The sequence below is a fragment of the Alexandromys fortis genome, unplaced genomic scaffold (assembly GCF_014885135.2).
Source record: "Alexandromys fortis isolate MF-2015 unplaced genomic scaffold, M_Fortis_MF-2015_v1.1 scaffold_227, whole genome shotgun sequence".
NCBI classification, from domain to species: Eukaryota; Metazoa; Chordata; class Mammalia; order Rodentia; family Cricetidae; genus Alexandromys; species Alexandromys fortis.
The window spans coordinates 487,684-497,639 of record NW_026068109.1 but is presented as its reverse complement, the minus strand read 5'-3'; the positions used below and the strand labels follow the sequence as shown (position 1 = coordinate 497,639).

The 9,956-nt window shown below is 43.1% G+C and overlaps 1 protein-coding gene across 1 annotated transcript in view; it reads right to left on the bottom strand.

The window, feature by feature from the left end:
* The window catches only part of Kdelr2 (KDEL endoplasmic reticulum protein retention receptor 2), a 26,614-nt gene that overhangs the window by 4,557 nt on the left and 12,101 nt on the right, over positions 1–9,956 (bottom strand). The window contains exon 2 of the mRNA XM_050124397.1: positions 2,383–2,483. Within this exon, the coding sequence (XP_049980354.1) occupies positions 2,383–2,483 (101 nt within the window). The remainder of the gene's footprint in view (positions 1–2,382; positions 2,484–9,956) is intronic.

Here is a 9,956-nt window from a genome sequence, read left to right as displayed (position 1 = left end):
AAAAAAAAAAAAAAACCAAACAAAAAAAAAAAAAAAAAAAAAAAAAAAAAAAAAAAAAAAAAAAAAAAAAAAAACCAAACATGTGTGCACCCATACATGTACACTTAAAGATATATGCAAAATAGACATACTAAAACATAAAATATTGTGTTACTTTAACAATAAACATCCAGATTGTTATGAAATTTAGTTTGGTATTGCAACAAAGCAAAGCCAAAAGTTAGCTTTGTTTAAGATTATTAGTATTTTAAGATTCTAAGTTTTTATTTTTGTGAGTGTTTTGCCTGCATCTATATATGTACACCTGTCTAGTGCTCTCCACGGGCAGAAGGGATCAAAGTCCCTAGAACTGGAGTTACAGGCGTCAAATCCTCTGCAAGGGCAAAAAGTGATCTAATCCACTGAGCCATCACCTTTCCAGGCCTTACTATTATTTTTAAAAACTTTTCCTCCTGAAAGCCAGTTTGTAAAAATTCTGCCTCTAAGACAGCAGTTTTGGGTACAGAGCAACAGAACTGTCCAAGGGCTTACAATTGAGTCCTGTGTTCTTTCATCTTCAAAAGGTCACCCTGCCCCAAGGAAAAGCCTAGTATTCTGAAATTACATCAATTTGTAAACTGCAGACACTCAGGCCTAAGAATCAAATGCAGATTTCAATCATGAATAGAGATGGCTGGGATAGGAACACAGTCTTGTTACTCCTTCTTCCTAGGAAATACAGCCTAATTAGGAAAACACTGGGGCAAATGACTTAAATGGGGAAATGAGGGTAATCACCAAGCCCTTAACCCCACAACGACACTAAACAGTTCCCAGGCCTCATTATGCATTTATGTTTGTAAATCATCAGCATGTATTAAAACTTTTGGTTTTAACCTACACATTTATTAATAAAGAAAGCACACATGTAGGTGCACCCACACTGAGCCCCCTCTGGACCATACCTAGTCCAGGCTTACTGTAGCCGGGGGCTTCCCAGGGCCCTGCCTGTAACCTACAGCTGGGTTCTGGCTCCACAAGCAAGCAAGCAGGATTGTGCTGAGATTCGGGACTCTGCAGAAGAGAGGGCTCTAGACTCTCCCATCCGCAGTACCTGCAGTTTCATCTTATCAGACAACAACCTAGTTATCCTGGATTTATCCAGGTTTGTGTTCCTGTGTGTGTAAGAAAGAGATTGACCTTGGGTGTTTGAGTTATTTTAATTTATGTGTATGTAAAGTATATACCTGACAGAAGCCACAAGAGAGTAAGATGGTCTGAAGCTACAGACTGTTTTAAGCCTCCTGATGTGGGGTGCTATGAATCAAACTCAGTTTATCTGCAAGAGCAGTATGTGTTCTTAACTGCTGAGTCACTGCTCCACCGAAGGAGTTCTTGATACAAAGGGCTCAGCAGTCAGACTAGGCTGGCAGGACTGAGTCCTGGGGATCCTCTCTACCTCCCTGGAGCAGGGATTACAAGTGAGTGCCCCCACGCACAACTTATACAGGTGCTGAGGATCAAACTGACACTTCACGCTGACATGGAAGCGTTATACAGACTGAGCCACCTTCCTAGCCCAACCTAGCCATTTTTAAGACAGTCAAATATTTCCTGGTTACTAGAGCCCTGAACAAAATGATTACAAGTAACTCAAACTTGCTCTTTTTTCCTTAACTTTTCAACACTTATTTATTTGATATATGTGTTTGTGTATGTGTGTGGCAGTTAAGGGACAGCTTGCAGGAGTTGGTTCTCTTTTTCCACCATGTGAGTCCCCAGGATTGAACTCAAATTGTCAGGCTTGGTGGTAAGTCTCCTTATCCACTGAGCCACCTCACCAGCTCTCAAATTTGACTTTTAGCAAAGATCATAAACCCGAATGCTGCATGCCCACTTTAACCTATATTTATCAAGATGCTTTCAAACACAAAATGTTGGGTAGGGAGGGGGTGCTGTAAAGTGCTTGCAGAATGTGAGGCTCCAGTCGATTCCCAACACTAGAAAAATCAAGAAATAAAGCAAAAGACATGAAAGCAGAAGGGGGACAAGAGAGTGCAATGGGGTGACCATGACTGGAAGCTCAGATCTCTCTAGAGACAGACACACAGACGCATCAGCAAGGTGCATCAGTAGGTAAAAGCCCTTGCCAATTGAGGCTGACAACTTGGGTTGGAGGAAGGACAGAACTTATTCCCAAAAGTGCCCTCTGGTCGCCATGCGGTCACCACAGCATGTGCTTGCCTGCATATACACATACACACATTGAAAATGAAAAATTTTAACAGAATAGCGTATCTAGCTATTAGTCTTAGAGAATTTAAATTTAAAAAAAAAAAAGCGAGTAGTTCCCCTGGGTGTGCACATGGGGGTAGGTGTGCTGGAGCTGATGTCATACCATACCTTCATAGATGTATTATAGAGGGAAATGAATGAAGTAAAAAGATCCAGGTAACGAGTTGTGAAGACCAGTGCAAACAGAAGCTGGCTTTTCCCAGAAATGCCTGAAGAAAAAAAAGGTGAGAGTTAGGATAGCCCTGGGGAAGAACTTTGGCTCCTGAGATCACCCTGGACAGCAAGTCCGCAGACGAGAGAAGGCACTTGGGGTCAAAGGCCCAAGCCTGGGGACAACTGATTAAACCAGAGAAAATAAAGCTTTTCTTCCTTAAAACACCCCGTTTTGGCTCTCCTAACTGGTCCTCCTATGGTGGATAAATCTTGGCAAGTGACTTTCTTACAGTATCACCAATACACCAAGATGTCTACCCTCCAAGGACTGAGCTCAAACAGCTCCGTATGATTCGCATATGCCTAACTCCTGAGGTTGGCTGTGCTGGCACACGCCTGAGTTCCCAACACTCGGGAAGCTGGAGCAGGAAGACTGAGTTCCAGGCCTGCCTGAGCTGCACAGAGACCCTGTCTCGGTACAATACATAATAAAAACAGATACGCCTTGACACCATGTTTCTCCCTGCAGAGCAGGGCAGCCACAGCTCACGTGGAGAAACCAGATCACATTATACAGGGGACCTTGCCCACACATCTGTGTGAATTTCAAATGCTGCAGACGGAGCAATCTATGACAACTGGAAGCTGACTGGGATCCGAAGCTGTTTCAGCGGCAGTGCACAGTCCACCCATCACACAGCCAGAGCACGGACCGGCAGAGAGCTCTCTCCACTCTCACTCCTTTCTCTCCTGTGGAACATGGTTAAGTGCACTCTTTGACTTTCTTGGGTCATTTACAGCTTACAGAAACAACAAGCCTGGACTGAAGACCTTTCTCGTTAGGCGTGACAAGCTCCTTCACAAAGGAGTAGAAAGAAGGAAAGCTGACTGCTTCCATGCAAGGACCTAGGGCAGAGCTGGGCAGCCAATCTGCTTACTGCTTCCTCAGAAAGGGGGGCTTCTTTTAACCAGAGAATACTGTTTCAGAGGGAAAATGTCGAAGCAGATGTTACACACTGGGGTGAGAAAGACAGGAGCCACAGACAGGTCCTATGGGATATTTGGTGAAGTCCTGAGAATTTTCCAGTTGTCTTTTCAATAAAAACAGAACACAGACAGGCAGTCTGCCAAAAAAGGGTTTGTTCCAGTGGAGCTCTGGTTCCAGGTACATGCTTACCAATCAGCATCCCTGCACTCAAGTCAAGAGTGCTAGCTCATCACTGTCCTTTGAGACCCAACTGAACAGCTACCACCTCCACTTGGAGACTCCCTTCCTTAGTGCTGCTGATTCATCCCAAGGGCACTTCACGCCAGCTGCTGCCCTGGCTTCTCCACGGACACTAGAAGACACTCTGTGGAGCTGGCTCATGCGTGTGAGAGGATCCCCAGAAGTCATGTGAAGCCAGGCTCAGCAGCAGGCATTTGCCATCACAGTCCTTCTACTGAAAGATGGGCAGTGGAGACAGAGAAATCCCCGGAGGGGCTCAAACATGGTGGAAGGCAAGGACACCTGAGATGCCCTCTGGCCTCACACACTCTGACTCAGCTTTGATGGTCTGGTTCCTGTGCCCTCCACAGCCTCCAATAGACACAGAAGTCTCTTGTGGAGGTTGTGCCTCATTCCCTTTAGTACTTCCTGTGCTGTGCACTAGACCTGACATGTAGTAGGGTCTAGAAAAACACATGTTCAAAAGAAAATGGAATTCGGGGTTTTTTTTGTTTGTTTGTTTGGTTTTTTTTTTTTGGTTTTTCGAGACAGGGTTTCTCTGTAGCTTTGGTGCCTGTCCCGGAACTAGCTCTTGTAGACCAGGCTGGCCTCGAACTCCCAGAGATCCGCCTGCCTCTGCCTCCCGAGTGCTGGGATTAAAGGCATGCGCCACCACTTCCCGGCTGGAATTCTTTTTGTCTTCATGTCACGGGCAGTCTCTGGATGAAACTTGCAGAGGATCTGAGTCCTACTGTGTCTCTAGGACAGGAAGCAGATAATGTGCCCTGGGTTCTGCCCTATCTTACTACAAGTGGGAGGGTGAGACACCCTGAGTGAGCACTGGGCAAAGGAGAAGCCAGGTGGTATGTGCAATGGTGTGGAACCCACACAGGAACTACCATCTGGGAATCTCGGACTCTTAAAGGTTGTGGCAACCATTCTCCCTGGTCTGGAGCTTGACTAGCAAGTAACAGCTTTTCTCTTTCTCACTTAAAGGTGTCTCACCTCACAAAAGGAAGAAATCTCAAGCTAAAGATAGGAGGAGGTGGGCAAGAATCACCTGGGATTGGGATGGAATTGAATAGCTGCTACCTTATCTGTCTACTGATGGATCAGCAGAGCTGGGCGGTCTGCCTGCCTGCAGGGCTGAGGGTCAAACCCAGGGCCTCATGGTAGGCAAGACCCTCATTACTGAGTTACAATCTCAGGCAATACCAACTTGATCTTGGATCAAAAAGTTCCCAGCCGATGGGCTACAAGAGCTAGTTCCAGGACAGGCTCCAAAGCTACAGAGAAACCCTGAAAAACTAAAACCAACCCAAAACAAAATAAAAGTTCCCAGGTGAACATATACAAAGCACTCAAGAGCACTCTAGACTGACGCCCTGATACCTAATGCATCTTCCAGTTACATTTAAGAGCAAAACCCTTTATATTAGTATCACTCATTCTTGTCCTTCCCCACAGAGCTCAGCAAGGCTTATGAAAGCCCACATCTCCACAGTTGAGCCCACAGGACTTTAAATTACAGTGAAGTTCAAAGTTGGGTTTCTGACATTCCTACTGGTTTATCCAAAGGAAGGAGATTCTAATAACAGCAGAGATGCCACCAAGCACTGTGGGTCAGGCCACCCTGAGAGGTTGCAATCCTAAGAGTCTCTCAAAGGATCTGGACAGTCTAAATTTAAAAGAACAAAAACAAAAAACTTTTTCTTTTGGTGGAGACAGCTGATCTTAAATTTGCTGTGGGTCAAAACTGGTCTTGACTTCCTTATCCTAGTCTCCACCCCCACCCCTATCCCTCCATGTGCTGGAATTACAATGTGCACCTACGCCCCCAGCTTGGACATTCTTTTAAAACTCATGACCCTTCCCTGGACTCCACAACTCAACACTTAAGAACAGTCTCACGTCTCGAAAAACTAAAAAACAAAAACAAAAACAGTCTCACAGCCAGGCGTGGCAGAAGCAGCCTGTAATCCCAGCCTATCTGCTGTAATCAGGAATCTCAGACAGGAAGATCAGAGTTCAAAGCCAGCCTGGGCTACAAGGCAGGATCTTATGTTAGGCAGAGAATGTAGCTCACTGGTAGAGTGTCTAGTGTGTCCAAGGCTCTGGGTTAGATTCTCAGCAGGAAGGGAGGTTTTGGAATCAAAGGGTCTAGGTTCTAACTAATTCAGTCAAGATGCTGTGTAAGGCTGGATTTATTCTATGCCACCCTAATTCCACTATCTCTGCTTGTCAAACACAGATTACACTAATTTATTGAGAATGCTGAAACAGTGGAGGAAAGTGCTTTATAGTACACATGCTGTTGTGAACACTTGAGAAACAACAGTCAACATTAAAAAGTACATATTCTTAAACCTTTCCAAATGGGCTAAAATATACAGCTGAGTAGAAGATCTTCTCTTTTATAAGATTTATCTTCATTACTTTTAAGTATTTATGTCTTTGTGGGTTAAGTGCACATGAGTGTAGGTGCCTGCAGTGGCCACAAGAGGGTATCAGACCCAAATCCAAGTCCTCTAGAAAACCAGGAAGTGCTCTCAATGACAGCCACCTCTCCAGTCCCAATCTTTTAAAGAGCATGCTCATCTCCTTTTAAGTGTATGAGCTATTTTAAGGTCCCTCCCTTTCTAAAAAAAGTATTTAGTTTTATATGTACAAGTGTCTGGCCGCATGTATGTATGTGTACCACTTGTGTGCTTGGTGCCTGTGGAAGCCAGAAGCAGTCAGAGTCCCAGGAACTGGAATTACAGATCATTGTTAGCCCCATGTAGGCACCAGGGAGCCAATCCAAGTCCTCTGCAAGCCATTGCACTAGCCCTTAAAGTCCCCTTTCCATTCATGTTTATATGTGTACCACATACATTTTTACCCTTTAAAGTAACCTTGTGTTTTACAACCCGTTTGAAGTCATATCTTGGAATCATCTTTTCCTCCTAAGAATACACATGTCTGATTCCATCGTGTTTAATGTCTTCACGTTCAGTGTGGACATAAAAATATTTGAGACCACTGGACATTTGAATTATTTATAATTTTCCCTGTGGATTTATGTTTGTTTTTATAATTTTTATATTTTCTACTTATTTTTATTTTCTAGATTCTATTTATGTGTGTGGGGGTACACAGTGAGGACAGAGAGGGCATCAGGTCCCCTGGGGCCACCCATATGGCTGCTGAGAACTGAACAGCAGCTGAGTACATCAACAAGCCATCTCTCCAACCTGTTTGTAGCTTTACCGGTGTGAATTCTACACAAACATGTCTATCTACATCTGTTTTGTGGTTGGAGATGTGGCGCAGGGATAGTGTTTGGTAAGCACGAAAGCCCAGCACTTCATAAACTGGCATGTCAGCACACACCTGTGAGGACAGCACTGCAGGAAGGCATGCAACTCAACACTGTTCTTGGCTACAGAAGCACTCTTCCCTCTGCAGTCTTGACACTCCAGCTGGGAAGCCACAGCAGGTATCCACTTCACACTCACAGAAGTTACTGCCCTTATGGCTTGACACCCATGTCTGTACCTCTTCACACATGATTTACCGTTTCACCTGACCTGCACCTTTCTTTGTGCAATGCTAAGGCTCAAACCCAGGCCTCACACATGCTACACATGCTGAACAAGCATTCTCTCACTGCAGCATCTTTTTTATTCTCTCAAGATTTTTCACAGCCAAAGATGGCTTTGAACTTCTGGTCCTCCTGTGTCTACTTCCAGAATGCTGAGATGACAGCATGCACTGCCACGCTCAGTTTATAAAATAAGATGCAGGTCACAGAATAGTGCAGAAGTTCTCAATGAGATTACATTGTTGATTTTAATGTTTTATAAAATAATCAAGCATTATTATAGATTCAGAAAATATGTATTTGATGATTCACAACTTAGTTCAAATTTTACATATCCTTTTTCACTGAGTCCTTTTATCCTGGATTTTCTAAAGCAGGAAATGGATCTCACAGCCTGATGAGTTTCTCAGAGCTGCAAAGGTTGCAATTCCAGAGGAGAAAGCCCAGCAAATTTCAACATTTTAATTTAGTTAGGTAACTAGCTTGTACTCATTCTTAATACTCCACATTACTAAACCAATCAGATATCTAGAGCTCTTGACAAGTCTACTTATGAGTTTTGAAAAGAATGACTCAAGTTAGCATGAAGGAAATACCCCATGGTTCATAGTCTTTATGCATCATTCCAAAAAAAAGTAATATTTAATGTAATGTCATTTCTAATCGTTGGAAATTATTCAAATAAAATTTTTATGTAAATTAATTTCAAAGCAAAATGCACCATGAAAGAATTAGAAAATGCATTCAAGTTGTTTTTAGTATTGCATACATGACTATGGCAAAGCTGTAGATTGGCCAAACAAAGTATATTCTTACTCTAACAAGTTTGTGAGTTTCAGTATTTAGTACTTTTTTTCTGAGAAAAAGGGAAAAGCAATACTATCTTGGTCTCTCTTTTCAAAGACTCCATGTTCCTCTGGGAGCCTGTCATGTTACTGACAGTGCTGATTCTTAGAGGTCATGACTTTTGCAGTTCCTTTATTTAATCCTCCTGTAAAAAGTCTTAATATGTCCTTAAAAGTTATTATTTGGCTGGTCAATTCTGCCATGTGTCATCAAGGCCACTGGTATATGATGAAGTAGTTTCATCTTGAAAAAGAAGCAAAATAATAATAATAATAAAAGTAAAAAAAAAGAAAAAGAAGCAAAAAAAAAATAAGATGCAGGGATGGAACCAAGGGTTCTGCCATTGCAGCCTTAGACTGGAAACTTTGCTGCCATCTGCTGCTGAGCTGTCTCACTGTTGCGTACACAGAGGGTGGTCAATCAATGCATGCCTTGATTACTAAGAGACTATAGCCCTCAAAGGAACAGAGTAAACAGCTCCAAGAGGAAGCCAGGAATGTGATGCAAAAGCTTCAAATATTCAGTATCATGAACAACAAAAATAAGCACTACTACTGGGGGATAGAGTCCTGTGGCAGAGTGCTTGACCAGCATGCACAGATCATGAAGTCCTAGGTTCAATCCGCGACACCAGCAAAATAAATAAATAAATAAAAGTATTAATAAATTAATCATTCAGCTATGTGAAATACAGGGACAGTTGCTCCTGTTGAATCTGATAGGTTGAAAAGTTTGTAACTATACAATGGCTAGGAGGAAAGGAGAGAGCAAAGGAGGCAGGCTGAAGGTCACTCACCCCAGGACCCCACCAGGCTTTTACTCAGTGCTCAGCACTGACAGTGACTGTCAACTTAGAGGGAACGTCAGAAAGTACTTCACCTAAACACACAGCTTTGGGATGTGGATTTGGTTGAACTGGCAGAGAACTTGCTTGACTTCAGCGAGGCTCTGGGTTCAAACTCCAGCACCATAAATGAGTAAATACTATAGCTTCTTCTTCTAAAGTACCCTAGATAAGGGCTTAAAACAACAACAACAACAAAAAAAAAGTGACAATCTGAGAGAGAATTAACCAATAAGATGCCTAGCAATTCAGGCACACAAAATACTCTACATTTCATTTCCAGATGTGGCCACAGAATTTACATTCAAGCAAGATCAGGTTGCTGCTCCAGTATCAAACAGGTCCTCAGAGTGGCAGTGCACAGCTGCAATCCTAGTTCTAGGAAGGCTGAAGCAGGAGGATTTCAAGTTTGAAGCCACACTAAACACTCAAAAAACAGAATGTCCTGCTTCCTTGCCAGCCTGGCTTGTCCTCCCTTAGGGAGAACTGTCCTGTGGTTTGCAAGTGCTGGAGTGCTGAGCACTGTGTTCAAATGCTAACGTGAGTTCCCGTTTTCAAGCTGAGAACCACCTGGACAGACATAGCTCAAGTTCCAGATATTTGAGAAACTCTGATCAAGTTCTTCCTTCTCAAAGTCACTAAACAACTATTATAACTTAAGATGAAAAACAAGCTAGGACAAGTGAGTGTTTAATTCAGAAAAAATGATCTTGGTGACTTTTATTCTTGAGAGGCCAGGATATTTTACATAGCATCATGAAGAGGACCCCTGAGTCCAGGAGTGAGGATGGTTTCATAGAACACTTGGGAAACACCTGAATTGAGCTTACCTCCTTACCTCCCATCTTGGCACTTAAACTGGAATACTCTAATCTCCCAGGAAAACAATGAATATTCAATAGCACCACCTTCCATTCCCTTGTTATTCAAGGTTCTCCTAAGAATTCTACTGGGGGCGGGGGACGGGACAGCTCAATGGTTAAGAGTACTTGCTGCTCTTGTAGAGGACCTGGGTTCAGTTTTCAGTAACACCATGGTGGCTTTTTTTT